The sequence below is a fragment of the Erpetoichthys calabaricus genome, chromosome 3 (genome assembly GCF_900747795.2).
Source record: "Erpetoichthys calabaricus chromosome 3, fErpCal1.3, whole genome shotgun sequence".
Lineage (NCBI taxonomy): Eukaryota > Metazoa > Chordata > Cladistia > Polypteriformes > Polypteridae > Erpetoichthys > Erpetoichthys calabaricus.
Genome location: NC_041396.2, coordinates 283,131,421 through 283,150,923, shown reverse-complemented (window position 1 = coordinate 283,150,923; position 19,503 = coordinate 283,131,421). Strand labels below are relative to the sequence as shown.

General features: G+C 36.8%; 2 protein-coding genes across 2 annotated transcripts in view; both read left to right on the top strand.

Moving 5' to 3' along the window:
- The window catches only part of acadvl (acyl-CoA dehydrogenase very long chain), a 966,944-nt gene that overhangs the window by 696,525 nt on the left and 250,916 nt on the right, over window positions 1-19,503 (top strand). The gene's annotated exons all lie outside the window — the stretch shown is intronic.
- Window positions 12,902-18,217, top strand: si:dkey-112a7.4 (uncharacterized). Its single transcript, XM_051924379.1, has 3 exons — window positions 12,902-13,071; window positions 13,420-13,700; window positions 17,702-18,217. Exons 2-3 carry the CDS (start codon window positions 13,436-13,438, stop codon window positions 17,785-17,787), a joined length of 351 nt encoding a protein of 116 aa, XP_051780339.1. The 5' UTR covers window positions 12,902-13,071; window positions 13,420-13,435; the 3' UTR covers window positions 17,788-18,217.

Below are 19,503 nucleotides of genomic sequence, written 5' to 3'. Positions count from 1 at the left end.
GTAGTTGGAGGATGAAGGAACTGATACCACTGACTGGCTCCCACGCTCGCCTGACCTAAATCCAATAGAACACCTCTGGAACATTATGTTTCGTCCCTCTGACGCCGCCAGGTTGCACCTCAGACTGTCCAGGAACTCAGTGATGCCCTAGTCCAGATCTGGGAGAAGATCCCCTAGGACACCATCTGTTGTCTGATTAGGAGCATGCCTCCCCCCCCTCCCATGACATTGTCAGGCATGCACATAAGCACGGGGGATCAAACAAACTACTGAGTATGATTTTGAGTTGCTGTAATGAAATTTTGGCATAATGGACTAGCTTGCCACATCATTTTTTCACTTTGATTTTCGGGGTGTCTTTGAATTCAGCCCTCTGTAGGTTGATCATTTTCATTTCCATCAAATGATGTGGCATCCTTTCGTTCCTAACACATTACTCATTCCATATCAGTATCGATATCCAGCATGATATTTTTTCCCATTGAGATCTGATGAGTTTTCAAAGTGTTCCTTTAATTTTTTGAGCAGTTTATATAGAGATATAGTTTTCCCTAAAGTGTACTCTACTGCCCTTAACAGGATATAATCACCATAATCACTATATCACATGGAGAAATGTTCTGTGGGACTTGAAGAAGGAACTAGTTTGCTGCTTCAACTTTACCTTGAAAACGGTTGCTTGAACTTGTGTATCTTGTGTTTTTTTCTTTTTTACTCATCTGACAGTCACTTCGATGCCCAATGTAAATGAGTCAGACACCGGGCAGAGTACACAAACAGGTCATGTGGCAGCACCCTCTCCTGCTGCTTTAGGTAAGTTAACTAATAGAGTATAAAAAGTTGCTTCTATGCAAATAAATGGATGGGGAAGCAATCATATAAGCATAACTAAGACTGAATGTTCGTATTTTTGTCCATCGTGTACCATTAGCATTCCTGTTATACAATAAATCAGTTTGATACTCTTGGTTATTTATAGAATTTTAACAAATTACTGTGTATTAACTAATATTAATAGCTAGATGGGGAACTTATTTCAGTTCCTTTTTTCCTTAGGATAATATTAATACTTATTTTATACTAGTATTGGTAATTTTGTATTAATAGATATTTTTCAATTACTAATTATTGGATACTAGTACATTGGGTATACTTTCAGAAACATTACGTTTAAGAAAATCGAACAACAGTTAGTCACAAACCCTCCACTAACATGATGCAGTGAAAAGGCCTACATAACATCATACAGCTGTAGCAAATCATTGGCAGAACTTTTATGCAGGCCTACTGTAACATTGTTACAGTCATGACCTGATCAATACTCCAACCAAATTTCCATCCTACATGTATTAAAAAAAAGCTCTGCTATCTTGCTGATATTCAGGAGTAGACTGTTCTCCTGACACCTGTGTGACAGACTCTCCAATTCATTCAGGTAACCCTGCTCATTGTTCTTAGATATCAGGCCTACCACAGCTGCATCATCAGCAAACTTAACAATGATGTTAAGATCACATACAATCTTGCAGTCATATGTGTAGAGGGAGTATAAGCAGAGGACACAGGGGGAGCAGGTAGACCTGACTAGTTGTCTCACCGGTCCTACTATCACACTGGCCTCCAGTCTGGATATTGTTCATCAATGTAACCCTCCTGGGACTCCAGCCTACCCAGTTACAATCTGGTATCTTCTGCCATCTTCCTGGGGAACCTGGAATCTGGAAGTGTGTCATTAAGGACTTTCAAATTCCATAATCTGTTTATTCTACATGTGCTGTTAAATTTCATCTTCCCAGTTTAGTCACATAGGGAGTTTCAAGTGAATATCAAGTGAAGTTATCAAGTGAATGATCCAAGATGTCTTTATAACAAATTTTCAGTGTTTAATGTAAACTTTCATCTCTATTTCTGATATTATTATTATTATTATAAACACAGTTCAAGGAATCACTTCAAATGTATTTCAATAAATAAGCAAAGTAAGAACTCCCTGGGGATAAAAAAAAAAAATCAAAGGTTTTGAAATGGGAAGATGACACATTGTCCGCATCAGAAGATATTAAAAATAAATATAAATTATGAGTATGTGTGTACAGTGATCTCACTGCTTGCAAAGGGAATCTCAAAAAAATAAAAGAAAGGGTTTTTGAAGCGAAATAACTATTTGCTTAAACTCATGTTAAAGTAACAAATAACATCAGAGCGCAATTAATATTTGGTTTTGCACTTTTTCATTATACTAGAAGCCTTGAATGGTCATATTATCGTGAGAAAATTGAGTTTTGTTACAGACAGTAAAATTGCATGCATTAAGTTGACAGGTATAACCTGAATGATATACAATTTGACATCTATAAAAAATGTTTTATAGTTGCAAAACTGTGTCTGTGTTGATATTTTTGGTGTGGCAAAAAGTAAAAGTTAATTGCTGAAGAACTAAAGCTAAATAAAAGCAAAACAACAAAAAACTGCATTTAGAAAATGGCAAAAAAAATAAAACTAAATAGAAAGAAAAACAGGAACAAAAACTAAATAAAAACTAAAATATGAAAATGGTAAAAAAAGTAAAATTAACTAAAAACTAATAATAAAACCCAAAATAGAAAAACTAAAACTATATTTTAAAACTAGAAAAACACTGGACATGGAAGTAAAATACAGAGAATGATGAAAGACTTGACACCAGAAATTTCAAAAGTGGGCTTGCTTAACTTCATAGGAATGTAACAAGCATTTATGTGTGTTACATGGAGATAATTTATTGTTTTTTGTCTTGGTTCTAAGATTTTCTACTTCATCATCATCATTATTTACCCCATCATTTTCTAATAATCAAACTGGTGGGTCTGATGCTGAAATAGCTGCTGCCTCTCATCATTCTGTGCCATTTGCCCTTTGTCTATACCTATTCATCATTAACTGCCATTATTAGGATACAATTTAAGGAAAATACTCCACATATAAATGTGAATTAACAGGAAAACATAGAGTTACAAAAACTAAAATTATATCAGAAAATACAAATATTTCTCACTTTTAATGATTGTAAATGTCATACTAAGCCTGTTTTAAAATTGTAGAATAACAGAAAAAAGACTGGCCATTTAAAAAACAATTATATCAATTAGAGGCAGAGGAGTTTTGAAGGTTGCTTATCAAGTGAATGATCTGAGATTTCTCTATAACAAATGTTCAGTATTTAATGTAAATGGTATGCTCGTAGAAATGTACCTTACACATGGAAAAACTTTCATCTATTATTATAATTAACTGACTGATTATGAAACTGGTTAGAGCAAAAACTTGATGCCAAGTGGCTTCATGTCCCAAGACTGGGACTGAAAAAATCACTGCAGTATAGTATAGTATAGTATAGTATAGTATAGTATAGTATAGTATAGTATAGTATAGTATAGTATATAACAGCATCTGCTCCAAAGCAATGCCCCAAGACTTCTTACTTTCTTACTTTTACGGGACATGTGTGCTTCTTTTGGCTCAGTCCTCTACCTCAGTTACTACCCCATTTCTCTCAATAAATGTAGGCTATCCAGCTAGGAGTTGTCTGCGTCAGGTTGGCCCGATTTGAAGTCCTTTGTTTTAGTCTACTAGTTTACATCTTAAGGCATTAACTTCCTAGGGCTATTAAGAGCACCCAGACTGTAACTGTTAAAACATCTTACTAAAAGGTAACTTTATAAATAAGTTGTATGTTTTCTGTGGCAATAACAAGCTATCATACTGCACCATATTACATGTAGCGTGCAGAATGAGTATTACATTAACTCTGAGGCTAGTTTAAAATCCTACTTTATGTGTAAATAGTCCTCTTCATTGAAGGCCCTACCCCAAGCATCATGTTACAGCATGGATCATGCAAAGGCTAGACCTAGGCAACACTAGAAAACATATGGACAGCGGGATATGAAATGAAGTGTGAATTTACAAAATAAATTAAAACTTAATTTGTTTTTAAGGTGCATTTCCAATCAAAGTGTGTTAAACGTGAACTTTACAAATTCAGTGCTTTTAATTACAAGATTAAATGTCTGCAGTTCACACACATACAAAATGACAGGTCATAAATCTCAGCATTTTTCAGCACCTAGAGGACACCCTTGGCAGAATTTTCTTAAGGTGACAAGTTACATACCAGTTGCTAAGACACACAGGAAAAGTTTTGGCTCTCTACTCAAACGGTGCTGTTTGCTAGAAAATGGATACCCCCATGTGTACTTGCTTAAGGACATGCACTCATACAGGTGGGAACTGTTCCAAAAGGTGAAGAGGTTGCGAGAAGGAAGGTCATGTCAACATTTTCTGTGTCTCCAATCTTATAAAACTAAAAATAACATTTTCCTGAAGGATAGCCTGACGTAAATCATTCAAAAACAAGTTGTAAAAAACTACCACTCCCTTCTCATAGCTCAGACAGAAAGCTAGATAAGGAAGAGAAATCTGGAATGCAAATACAGACAAAACTAACAATGGACAGAAACGTGTTTGGCTAAAGAAAGAAAGAAAGAAAGAAAGAAAGAAAGAAAGAAAGAAAGAAAGAAAGAAAGAAAGAAAGAAAGAAAGAAAGAAAGAAAGAAAGAAAGATTTAATATTTTGAGTACAGCCTTTCACTTTGTGCACCATCACAAGATCTAAGTACACTGCAACAATGTAAATTATTATATAATAGAACATAAATATTAAGGGAAATCCCAGGACTTTGGAAAGAACCTAAAATGTTGCTTAGTTTAGTTAATTGCCAGATACAAGTAGATCAGAATAAAATCTACATCAATTTAACTTAGGCAGCACAATAGCATAGTGAGAAGGCCACTGTTTAAAACTGGAAGGCTCTGCCTATGTTTTTGTGGCTTTTTCTCTGGTCTTTATGTTTCCTCCCACAACTTACATGTGAATCGGAAGGTTAATCAATGACTTCAAATGAGACGAGGATATGCCCATGACTAGGTCCTACAATGTTAGTCCATAGTTCAGGTTACTCCCTGCCATGTACCTGATGATTCTGGAGGCCGTGGGTCCCAGCAATGCAGTAATTGAATAAGTAGATTTCGAAAAAAGATATTTAACTGCGTTCTCAAAGTCATTTAACTCAATTCAGGGATACAGGGGATGGTAGCCCACCCAATAAGCAGTAGAAAAGAATCAACCCTGGACAGAACACCAGCCCATAACCGGACCCACTAATGAACACACCCACACTCACACTGGGCCAGTTTGGAATCAAAAATGAATCTAACCTGATGGCAATATGGGAATAAATATACCACACAGACATGTAAAGAACTTTAGATTCCATACAGAAGATAACCACATGCAAGAATCAAACTCAGGACACTGCATTCTTGAGGCAGCAATACTTATCACTGCAACACCCAATGAAATAATCTTAATTTTAAATACTGCCTTTAATCTTTCTCACAGACACAATACTATAATACAAAAGCAAACAGTGCAGCAAAGCAAATAGCCAAACAGGAAGCCCTGCATATCATTTAACTGTTTACTTCTAAGTACACCAAACCACATGTCACTTTACACGTATGCAAAGAGAAAACAAGGGAAGGAAAAGCATATCTATGATGGTGCAACTGTCATGTTGGTTTAAATACCACCAGTAAAAGGACCAGATGCTTCAGAAGGACTAAATACAGGAAGTCTCTGAGGACTCTGGAAGAAAAGGCAACCCAGCAATCGCTTATATAACTCAGAGACACCTTCAGTCTCTAGCCTGGTGTTCTTGTAGAAGACTGACTTGGTCAACAGGAACGATCTTAGGCCTGGAGGAAAATTATTCTGGAATGAACTTCATGTATATATGATGTGTCCATTATACACAGTTGTGTATTTGTCAGTATTTGAGTAGTGTTTTGCCTGAATGTACACTTTCTATAGGATAATGGGGAGGAGCAAAGGTTAAGCATTGCCCACCCTTCTTTAATCAGCTGAAACTCAAATTATTTTCTTATAGCACACCTCCTACTGAGAATATCAAAGTATTGTACACATTTACATAATGCATAGTTAGTTATAAAATACAAAATAACATTCAGAATGAAATAAAACACCACTTGTGCCTGATGCTTGCTAGGATAGGCTGCACCATCCCCTGCACTGATCCTGCACTGGATAATCAGGTTTAAATAATGGATGGATGGATGGCAAAAATTACAAGTAAATATGCATATATTTCCTACAAATGTCTGTCATTCTATTCAGGATTACCTCTTGATGGTATTGAGGATACTGGCTAGGCTCTGGCTCCCTGCACAGGACTAAATAAGCATGAATATTATGCTTATATGTATATTATATACTGTATATTACAATATACAGTATACTGTATATTGTAAGTGCCAGAATGGATGGATGGGCATCCCAACTCAGGTCAAGGAATATTTTCTACCCAGTTGGGAGGCCATAATGGATGAAGCACAAGAATGGAGGCACAACCTGGCTGAGATGGTCTTTGGTTTCTGTCCCAGTCAGGATACCCAGATAATGGATGGACGAGGGACGAATGGATATTTTAAACAGTTCATCCCCCAGCACGAGAGGTAACATTATTCCTCCCGCCGGAGCCCAGTCTGGACACCTGCAGGGTTGCCTGGGAATTGTAGTACGGAAGGGCAACCTTGTCGGGGGTTCATGGGTATCACGGGGGGAGCGCTGTGAAGAACGGACCTCCTGATTTCTGTATGATCTGAAAATGCTTCATGCTCCCAGGTCTGCCATAAAAGGAGACATGTTGCCTCATGTGGTGTGTCAGAGTTGGGAGGAAGCTAGACAACATTCACAGAGGAGACACAAAGGGAGATGGAGCTGTTTTTTCTGTTGTTGGTATAGTGCTGGATTGATTTGTTACTGTGACAAGGTGTTGTTATCAAATAAAGAACATTTTTATTTTATCTTGAACTTGTGCGCAGCTGAGCTGTGTCTGGTGTTTGGGCTCTGGTCTCCTCCTAGTGGTTACAATATATATTACAGAACACCTATGTCCTGAGTACTTTGGTGTTAACCTCTCATTGTAATAAAATGGTAAAGCAATATTTTAAATCAATAAAGCTATTTTAAATAATGGATTCTTTTGTATGGTAGTAGTACAGTTTTATTCACTATATTGTTTTTATCGGTTGATTCTTGACTTTTATTAAACACTTTTCAGTAACTGAAAAGTGCACAGAGGCTGTGTTCAGGTAATGCAACATACTTCTGAAAGTCATGAGGGAAGGGTTGAATATGAAAGCCAAAACATGCTCAAAAGCTGTGTGTATATACTAAAACATGCAACTATTAACAGAGAACAAAGGTGAAATGTAATGTAGGTGTTGACAGAGGGGTAATGCCACTGTGCCCTTTATGTGATGAGGCCTACAGTTAATGGCTCCATCTATATATATAAAAATGGAATGGGTGGGTCGTCGGGTGGGCCTTTTTTTCATTCCGTTGAAAGACACGCCCTACTCACTGGACAGTTAAAAACACCAATCAAACTAAAGATGACATCAAGTATTACCCAATCAAAAGTAGGAAAGGAGGCATCTTCATAAAATGCGTGTGGGATGATTTGCATGAGACGCTGCTTTAAAAAAAAAATGATAAAAAAAATACGGGATAAATCCCGTCCAGTATTGATTCAAAACGGGACGCGCAATTTCATTCTCAAACGCGGCACGATTCCGTATTTTAAAGGACGGGTGGCAACCCTACAGTGCCAGGTAACCACCCATACAATCAGATTGTGATTCAGACTAGGAATGCAATGAATGTAATTACCCCGATCTACATACAAGGCGAAAGTCTTGCAACATTCAAAGATGATGGTTTGGGATAAGTACACCATACAACATAAAAGAGCTTATGAAGCCTTGAACCGAAAAAAGCAACATCTCAGAGATCGTAAAAAAAAATAGGAGGTAATGTCGTTTTACTCGCTGTAGATTTTAGTCAAACATTACCAGTTATTTCACGAGGGAGACCAGCACATCAACTCAACGCGTGTTTAAAATCCATGCTTCTCCCACGCTCGGTTATATGTCGCGTGTTCTCGGGTAGGTGCACCAAAAAATGTATACATTTAAGCATGTAATGGGCAAACAAAAAATGAGGTATACCCGAAGGCACTGCAGTAGTACTTAATGTAACTTTACTTCTTAAATGTTAATGTTTTACTGTTTAATAATTTATACGCTTCTTATATGTTGTTCAAATTCTTTTATCAAAATACCACTGACAGCGCAATGCACGATAACATGGAGTGAATACACCATACACATCCGCCCACGGCTGCCCTGCTGTGCGCAGATAGGACTTGATTGTACAATAAAATAAAATAAAGATAAAAAGACTAAAACAATCATCACCCATAAAGCGGATAGTAGACGTGACGTACTATATGTGTACCACATTTCAAGTGTATAGGTGCAACGGTTTGCGAGCTACAGGTCATTTAAAATCCTGGACAGACACACAAATTGCCACGGTAGCAAATTACAGAAGAAGATTTTACTGTTTAATAATTTATATTTATATGAAATGTGCTTCTTATATATTACTTCATATTCTCATATGATAATGATGTTAATGTTTATATTGATTTCTGTGTTATTAAAACTGCATGTATGTGTGTATATGTATATATATATATATATATATATATATATATATATATATATATATATATATATATACTAGCAAAATACCCGCGCTTCGCAGCGGAGAAGTAGTGTGTTAAAGAGGTTATGAAAAAAAAAGGAAACATTTTAAAAATAACGTAACATGATTGTCAATGAAAGCCCGTTTCACTCAGTAAGTCTTATGTGTGTGTTTATGTATGTGTGTGTATATATATATGTACATGTGTATATGTAGATATGTATATATATGTATATGTATATAAATGTTTATGTGTGTGTGTATATTATATATATAATATATATATATATATATATATATCTATATATATATATATATATATATATATATATATATATATATATATATATATATATATATATATATATATATATATATATATATATATATATAAAAGACAGCAACAGTTATAACAATGACAACACAATTACATTGACAATCATGTTACGTTATTTTTAAAATGTTTCCTTTTTTTTTCATAACCTCTTTAACACACTACTTCTCCGCTGCGAAGCGCGGGTATTTTGCTATATATATATATATATATATACGAGCTGTATATACCCGGCGTTGCCCGGGGCAGAAGTAACCTAATCGGTCAAACACTTACATACAGTATATACCAAAGTAAACCTAATCGGACAAACAGCTTCATATATACAGAAGCGAACCTAATCGGACAAACAGCTAATCTATATACATAAGCAAACCTAATTGGTCAAACAGTTACATAAATACAAAAGCAAACCTAATCGATCAAACAGCTTCATATATACAGAAGCGAACCTAATTGGTCAAACAGTTATGCATGTGCAGAATGATTTTACAAACATTATGCGTGTTAACAATCATTAAAAAGAAAAGATTGAGGAACTGTTCTTCTATATGTGATGAAGCCACTAATCAGACAGATTTTTTTCAGGACCCAGCTGTTTCATAACTAAACTACTGCCACCCCAAAGTAATGCCTAATAGTGGTTTTTGGGGTAGCTGTGGAATAAAAAGGGTGTTTTTTAGTCAGTAAGAATCTGACACTACCCTTCAGTACGGGCTGAAGGGTGCCTATGTAAGGTTTTACATCCTTCCCGTATGGAAAAAAAAAACATACTAAACTTTTTTTTCATCATTACACATAATCTCAGTCAAATGGAAGTACGCATTCTCAATTTATTTTTATCTAATTTTTACTTTTTCACAAAGCCATCCCATGCCAATTTGTATGAATAAACTTTTGCTAGAGAGTTAGCAAAAGTTTATTCATGCACATATTTTAATACGGATAATCTATCTCTAATCAAGGTTCTCATTTTCATTCTAATTTAAAATAATAATAGATACTCATTTTTTTCTTCTGTTTTAGAAAAACCAATCTATGCCACCTACGTCTTCGTCAAGTCAGCTTCATCCAGCTTCATCACATATAGAAGAAGAGTTCCTCAATCTTTTCTTTTTAATGATTGTTAACACGCATAATCTTTGTAAAATTATTCTGCACATGCATAACTGTTTGACCAATTAGGTTCGCTTCTGTATATATGAAGCTGTTTCATCGATTAGGTTTGCTTTTGTATTTATGTAACTATTTGACCAATTAGGTTTGCTTATGTATATAGATTAGCTGTTTGTCCGATTAGGTTCGCTTCTGTATATATGAAGCTGTTTGTCCGATTAGGTTCGGTTTTTTTATATATGTAAGTGTTTGACCGATTAGGTTACTTCTGCCCCGGGCAACGCCGGGTATATACAGCTCGTATATATATAAAACATTAACTTGTGAACTTGCAGCACAGTGATCTAGTATAGGTAGACCTTCACTAATCTGGCTAACTGGGACCTGAGGACTGCCGGATTAGTGAAAATGCCAGATCATGGAAGGATCACCTCTAAACAGTGGCTAAATACTTCATCATACCTATAAAATATCTTGTGAATCAACTACAAGTTGGATTATAAAGGAAAAAGAAACATTAAATGAAAAAGCAAGTGAACTTTTAATGAAGTAATGTACCTGTACTAGAAAGGTACTGAAAACAGCAAAATTAAAAATGGTACAATACCAATATTTTGGCATTTTTAGTACTGGAAGTAAATATCAGACTTTCTCTCATCGACAAACGATACCCGCCCATTATTTTTAAGACATGCTTGGGACTTTCATTTCCCCCTCTTGCTTATAAGTACTCACAAATTCACTGGGTTACTGTTAAGGATTCTGTAGTCTGTGCTTGTCCATTGCACTCTGTTCGCCTGCACATTTGTTAGCTTTGCACATGCTTTCAACACCCACGAGAAGAAGCTTCCACAAAACACATTTCCAGAGGCAAATGTTCAAGACGGTCACATTATTCCTTCTCCAGGCTGAAATAAACTACCTCAGAATTTCAGAATTTGCTAAAATAATGTTGATGAGCTGAACATATGGTGCAAAACTCAGCAGCACAATCTCGACAGCAGTAGGGTAACACGTTACAAGTAATGTGCATTACATAGTCTGATTACTTTTTTAAAGTAACAAGTAACCTAAAGCATTACTTATCTGACTGCATGTTTAAGCAGTTTAATAAAAAAGGGTTAAAAAACTGGGGTATCCAGATATGCAAAGTTAATAAAGCGAGAGACCTGTGCCCACAGACTCAGGGTGGTCATGGCTACCAAAGGTACATTAGTTAAATACTGACTTGAAGAGGTGAATACTTACAAGATGAATTATGTTGTGTTTTATATATTTATAAGTCATTTAGCATTTTGCAGAGATATGCTTTCACTTTGACATCAAAGAGTCTTTTTATGCATATCAGTGTCAAAAATGCCAAATTAAAAGTTTACTGCGATTCAATGTTGTATGATAACAATTTGTGAAGATTTTCAAGGGTGTGAATTTTTTTATAGGCACTGCACAAAATGAGTTGAGAAAATACAAAAATTAATGTCTGAAATGATCTGCAAACTGACAAACTTTATTTATCGTAAATAAAAATGACTAATCCCACACTATGCGACTCTTCAATTCCACCCAGGGGGGGTAAATGTTAACATTATACAAAGTTATTGTCCGTTTTACCTGCATTTTTATCACTCTTTAATTTAATATTGTTTCTTTATCCGTATGCTGCTGCTGGAGTATGTGAATTTCCCCTGGGATTAATAAAGTATTTATCTATCTATCTATCTAATCCTACTTCCTGAGAACTTTCTTTCTCGTTGCTTTGCTGGGTTCATGTGTTAAGTCAGCGTTTCTCAACCTTTAAGTATTTGCGACCCGAGTTTTCATAACAATATTAATCGTGTCCCCCTAAGGTTTTTTTTGAAAGAAGCCCACTAATACCAATTTGTACTTTGTTAATTAATGATATATTATAGATGCATATTTTATTATACGGGTGGCACGGTGGCACAGTGGTAGCGCTGCTGCCTCGCAGTTAGGAGACCTGGGTTCGCTTCCCGGGTCCTCCCTGCGTGGAGTTTGCATGTTCTCCCCGTGTCTGCGTGGGTTTCCTCCGGGCGCTCCGGTTTCCTCCCACAGTCCAAAGACATGCAGGTTAGGTGGATTGGTGATTCTAAATTGGCCCTAGTGTGTGCTTGGTGTGTGGGTGTGTTTGTGTGTGTCCTGCGGTGGATTGGCACCCTGCCCGGGATTGGTTCCCTGCCTTGTGCCCTGTGTTGGCTGGGATTGGCTCCAGCAGACCCCCGTGACCCTGTGTTCGGATTCAGCAGGTTGGAAAATGGATGGATGGATGGATTTTATTATACCTACTTCACTTTTATCGAAATTTATCTAACTCTATATTTATTTTTCTAGTATCAGAATGTAGTTTAAGTTAATTTGTTTTGGTTTCAATAGATGTATTTTTTATATTTTCGATTCTTGTTTTCACATCTTCGCGCCCCCTTTTTGTTACATCGAGCACCCCTAGGGGGGCCCGACCCACAGATTAAAACTTAACACAGTGTTTCTCAATTTTTTTTTAAAGATGCAAAGGAACGTTAACCAGATACTGGTTTGAAGTTCTTTCACAACTGCAGGGCCAGTGTTTTGGAAACTTCATCTTTATTTGTAGTCAGCTTTGGAGAAAGTGTGGCAGGTGGAAGACATCATTCGGTGACTTCTCTTCAAGCTGTCGACAGAGAGGAGGTGACTGGAGAGTTCGTCCCATTTAATTACGTCTCCTTCCTCCTCCTCCTTTTCTTGTCTGTCTATATCGGGTGTATGTCCGTCAAGGTTAAAAAAGGTAGGAGTTCCCCAGTGAGGGAATGGAAAATCCCTCGGGGCGGGATGTTTCGCGCAGTTTCCCACGGTAGGAGGACGCTGTGGTGTTGACTTCAAAAAGAGAGAGGAAGCCGGCTGCGGGCTGCATAATCTACGTGATCGCGGCGTGTTGCTTCGTCAACAGCTACTCAAAGGTAAAATGGAAATGTTCCGGAAACGCTCACTTTGTTTTCTTGCGTACGCAAGTTATTAGCAGGTCGCTCCCATAGTGTCATGTTGTTTTGATCTTTATCTTCATCGTATTCCTACTCTGTCTCCGTCATCTTTCTGGTTCCGCTCGACACTTAGTTGTGTGGAAGGCAGCAGGTAGAAGGGACGCGTTTTTAACGTGCGCGTTCACGAATTGGTGGGTGGTTGTTTGCACTCCCGTCTGAGCATGAGGAAGTACCGCTTGCGTGTGTGTGTTCGCGTGCACGTCTTACCTTGATGGATGGGTTATTCATATTTAAACACTGTTTATTTCTTCCTGTTATTATCTGAAGCGTCTCATCAGACTGTATGCAGTATTGTTGTGCCAACAAGCCGAAGAAGAGCGACGGTCCAGCCGAAAGTGACGAGCCGCTGAAGTCAGAAGAGAGGCGCAAGGCGGACGGTATGTACGACGCAGCAGGGCCCCGTGACAGGCCAGAGGACGCACTGCCGCAAGCGATGGCACAACCAGCGGCGGCCGAGTTTCATCCGGAGCAGCTGAGCTTCGACTCTCCACAGCGTCGACTGGGCAAGCGAGCTCCGAAGTTGGGAGTCATCGGACGCTCAAAGAAAGGTAAGGGGGAGATTGGGGGTAAGTAATGCGGCCTTGTGCCGAGAAGGTGGACTCTTCAGAGCAAGGTGGGACAGCACTTGAGGTAGTTACGTAACTGCTTCAAAGCCATGGGTTCAAGTTTTGATCACAAACCATATCTGTGTGGAGTTTTTATGTCCTCCACTTGTGTGCGTCGTTTTTATGTCCGTGTAGTTTGTTCGTCTTTCTGCCTACATCCCGAAGACCCTGCAGTGAGTGAGAAAGGCAGAGTTGGAAACGCATGTTAAAAATCGATCAACTGATCGTATAACAGGTGTAAAAATCGGAGGGGTTAATTTAATCACTTAACGAGGGTTTGTACATTTTAATTCGTCTGTCTTGATCAGCAATGAATTGACACGACATTCGACTACACGCTTTTGTCAGACTTCTGTGCTTTATTTTCCTTTTCAGTGAACGGGGTGTTGCGCAATACTTGACAATTGAGCTTGTAAAATAAAAAAAATAAAATAAACTTGTGAAATGTTTTATAGGTATGTCTGACACAAAACTGATTGTATTTCGGATTTAATTTAAGTAGCTGTATACTGTGACTTTCCTGATGCATTGGTCTAGTCATCTGTCTTGGTTTTTGACATGTTTGAATGTTGTTTTCCACAACAGTCTGTTTTTAGTTCTGTCACTATAAAGGGAAGTTCCGCTTCAGTCGATTTCTAGAAATCCTTTTTTTTTTTTTTTTTTGGAAACTGAATAAAGCACAGTGAATAATAACAGGGCAGGGGTTTTCATCCCAGGTCCACCCAGTGTGAAGTTTGTCTGTTCTTTCCATCTCCACATGGTTTTCCACCCACAATCCAGAGCCACCTACGTTCAGGTGCAATGACCATGCTAAACTGCCCCTTACGTATTGGGCTGGGAACCCCTACAATTTGTTTTTCCCTTCACCTTAACTGGAGTTGTTTTTTTTTTTTTTTTTTCTGGCCACCCTGGCAAACTGAACTTATTGTCAGACTGTGGTATAGAGAGTTAATAAATGTATATTTAAGAACTTTTCTCTTAATCGTATATTTATTATGTAACTGTGCATTATTTAATGTTTGTATACAATTTATGTATCATTATCAAAATTTTTCATTCCATGTAACTACTACTTGGAAATTTTGTAAAGCACTTTGAGCTATATTATTTGTATGAAAATGTGCTATGAAAATAAATGTTGGCAGTGTGTGTGTGTATGTTCTCCCACTGCGATGGACTGGTGCCCTGTCCGGATGCTTGATCGGATATGCTGCAGAATTCCATCCCACCCCGTGATCAGGATAAAGCAAGATTTAACAAAAATGGATGGATAGATGGAAACTGAATGCAGTGTTGATGAATACTATGTTTGTAGAATATGATGATCAACCTCTACTATCTTTATCAGAATTTTTTTGACAAAACACTTAATCCAATCCATTTGCATCAGATTAAGCCACATTAGCAAGTAAAGGACTTCACATTTCCCCACACAGATGGAATTTGCCAGGAACTTCCATTAACCAAATTAATTAAACCAAAAAGTTTTCCACCTGATTTACATAAGAGAATAAACAAGTAGGGATTTAAAAAGTACATGTTTGTTTGACATTTCACTCACTCTTCTAAAAACAAAACGTGCAGGAAATGTTTTTCGGTTCCTGTGATGGACTGGTCTAGTGCCCTGTCTAGGGTTTGTTCCCATCTTTTGCCCTATGCTGGCTGGGATAGGCTCCAGAACCCCCTGTGATTCTGTTCAGGACTAAGTGGGTTCGAAAATGACTGAAGTTTTCAGTGTGGTCAGACATTTGAACAAGGATGTCAAAAGTTGCTGTTAGTACATTTAAATTATTGTAATGCTGAAATTGCACTCTTTTTTTTTGAGTCTGGCATTTTTACACTAAACTCTGCATTCATATTTTCTGAACTAAACACAAGTGTCATTCTAGCTTATTATAGCAGCCCTTCATTTTAGAAGGGATCTCATCTAACTTATATGCAGGTCCCCTTCAGATTGGTTTAAAATAATGTATCCATACAATATTATGCAGATGTTTTAATGACAGCAACATTTATTTATATAGCACATTTTCATACAAGGAATGGAGTGCATAGTGCTTTATAAGATGTTTTGTTTTCTCTTAACTTTTTCTTTGACAAGTTGGAATTCAGTAAGAATTAAGTGAATAAACTGCATACCAAAAATAGTAGAATGTTAAACAGTCTTTGTCAATTTGGATTGTTTTGAAACATCATCATGTAAGGTTGTGAAGTTATTAAAAATACAAGGTAATATTTATTTCCTTGTTTACTATAGTAAGTCTTAAATACTATACATGAAGTAGTTTTGTATAGTCAGAGTATCTTTATGCTTTTGGGAAGATTTTTGATTTTACATCTATTATACTATGTTAAAAGTCCCTGAGTTGTAGTACTTTGCATATGAAAAGCGGCATTGAAATGAACGCTAGTGTGTTGTCAGGCAACAATGATTTAAATATTTAAAATGTCTTTTATGCTGGATTTAAAAGCAAACAGTCCAGTAATTTACTTGGTATTGATATAATCCAAGAGCATGAGCCAAGCAACACACTTAAAGATGTTTTTTCATAGTTTTATATTTTAACTAAAGAAATATTTAAAATATTTTACACATTGTGAGTCATGTAAAGGAACAAATAAGTGGTGTTGGCAGTGTGCTTTATCTATTTACCTTGTCAGTTCACCTTTCCAAAGAAAGAGCTATTTAAATGAATGCAAGTCTGGTAACACAATTGTCAGAGAATTTCTGTAAAAGTAACAAATTTGGTCATTGGGACTATACATGAACAGGGATGTTGTTCTAAACAACTTTAAAACAGTAAGTTTTATGTTTCCCATTTTGGTGCATTTACCATCACAAGCATGAATTGTATGTTGATAACAGATTCTCTGTTTCAACATACTTAATTTTTTTTTTTGTTGGATTTCATTTCAGAGCGCACTGATGAAAAGTAGATAATGACCTTTCAGTTTTTGGAACTTGATTCTCTTGTGAAATGACCAGTCTTCACTTTACGTAACAGAAACTTGCACTCGGACCTTCCAACTCAATATAATTTTTAGCTGTTAATGTATAGTGGCAGTTTATGTATTTTATACTTGCACATACAGGGCTCATTTAGAGTTGGCAGTTACACTACTCCTCTTTGGGATGAAACTAGAGAATCCCCATTTGGCCAATGAAAACCTACGCAAACTCCAGTCCATAGATGAGCTAGAATTTCACTTTTGGTTCTTTTGAAGTGAAGCAGCTCTCATCAATCAGTATGTTACTGGACATCAGTCCTTCATCACTTAAACATTTCTTAAATATTAAGGCAAATTAGTTCTTAAACTGTCTGATTACTCAGCACATGCAGAAAGTTGCCTGTAAGTTTCATTAACCAGTAGCTCTCTAACTCAGTCCTAAGGACCCCAAGTTGCTGCAGGGTGTTTTTTTATTCCTCAAAATGGCTTTATTTTTTAATTGGACTCCTAACCACTTTCTATATTTCTCAATTTCCATGTTTTTGTGTCAATGTATAAATTTCAAAACTAACTGCAGCCTTTCAGCATTCAGTATTGTTTCCCCAGGTGTGTTCTGTGCTCGGTGTTTGTTGTTTATTATTAGGATACAATTTTGTGCATTTCAGGATGTGAAATAAGAGAGAGGGGGAAAAAAGGACGAACCAATTAAGTAAGTTCAGTTAAAGATGAAATGGACTACTGATTGTGAAACTGGCAGGGGTTGAAAAAAAAATCTTGTAGCCACATAGGACAGAGTTTAAGAACCACTGTCCTAAGCAATGCCATGTCTGACTGGAATATATCTGTGCAATGTCCAGTAAAAGTGGAATATGGAATAAGATAGCATTAGTTTTGTTCAATTTAGTCTTGAACTGCATTTTGTAAATTATGCTGGTGTGTTTATGTTTCATTGTCTCTGTACATGCAAAAAAACATTTTTTTTTTTTCTTTTGCAGTTGTGATAGAAGATGAAGATTTGGACGATATAATGAACAACAATGGCCTTTTTCCATTGACCCTTGACCTGACACCTATTTCCTAAAGTTTGCATGATGCTTGTATCTCATCTGATGAAAGCCAAACTCTACAAATATTGGCTTCTGGAAGATGCATTTTATGACTAGAAATGGAATGGCACTTTGTTTCAATCATATTGTATTTTTTTGTCAGTTTGTTTTTTCTAAATGTACCACAGGGAAAGAGAGGGAGGGGGCACGGGGGGGATCTGAAAGCCAAGCGCCAAATTTGTGATAATTTGCACAGTGCAATATAAATTTTGTATGTTTACAATTAAATGCCTGCCTGTCTTAAATCCATGCAGAGACCATCACATTGGTGGGACTGGAGTATGTTTGTGCTTTTCAGGCTTTGTATTAAGCTTTATATTTCTCTTTGAATCTGTGATATGTTTGTATTTAAAAAAAAAAAAAAAAAATTGAATTGAAATAATAAATCTATTTATGATGAACTTGTACAGTTGCATGAAATAGTTATTAGAATACAGATTGTTAGTTTTTCAAACAATTCAGGATACATTTTATGGTCTTTTTACAGGCTTTCCTTGAATTGTTCAACTTTACTTCGGATGACGATTTCCTTTATAGTAAATTTAACTTTTTAGCCAGGGCGTTTTATACATCTAAATATAAGATTGTGCAATGGATGCCTTGGTTTAAAATGATTGGTCCTGGTATCTGATCTGAAAAAAGAACTGCTTAGCAGGAGAAATAATACTACATATCATGAGTTCACATCCCCCAAAGTGTAGAGACTTAAGAAGTGCATAACTGGGGTTCCCATAGAGAATATTGGCCCTCTAATTTCCTGGTTAGAGTTAATTCTGTAATGAATCCACTAGTTACAGAACTTGTATATGTCAGGGATAATGTTACTGCTGAAGGATGGCAGTTAGTGGGAGGCAAGTCTTTTTAATTGTGAGTCATTTTGTTTTAATGACCCCTTTCTTCATGTGCCGGAGACAATGGGCAAAGACTTGCGTGGATACCTGGCTTCCTCCTCTTCCCTGGTCAGAAAGAGGCAGTCATGAGAATTGCATAGATTGAATATACTGTATATTTCTAACACACACACACTAAGTATGTTTGTGTTAGCATGTGTGTTATGCACCAATGGGTTGGGTGGGCATCAGTAGTTTTATAACCAGTATGTGTTGATTAAACTATCCATTTTTTTTGTGTGGTAACTGACAACCAAATACTTGATGACTGGGAAAGCAGCTGATGGAAACATTAGGGAAATAAAGACCTGATGATGAAAGAGCAATGGTAGTGGGGAGTAAGTTTAAAAGGTATTGAAAGTGGAATAGAAACTCCTCTTTTGGACTTAACAAAATTAAAATCCTGTTCACTGCCAAAGTGATGGGATGGAGGTTACAAACGAGCTGACCTTCTTGGTAAAAACACGACCTGTTTTGTTCAGGCCTTATTAATTACAGCTTTGGAAGGTCATATCCTAAACAAAAAACACAAGGGGGTTTGATAAAGTTTATCCATTATTACTTTCAGTGACAATGACACTGACTAGTGACCATAACAGAGGACCAAAGAGCTAACAAACTAAGTTGTGTGATTAGCCCAGATTTATGTGATGATTGCCTCTCATTGTCTAATCTAAGTAATGCATGGTTTATTTTTCTCATGTTGAATCGTCAAGTGCTTACAGATATCATTGAGGAACCTTTGCTATGACCAGTATGCCTAGTTAGCATTTGGCACAATGGCAGTAATTTAACTATGTG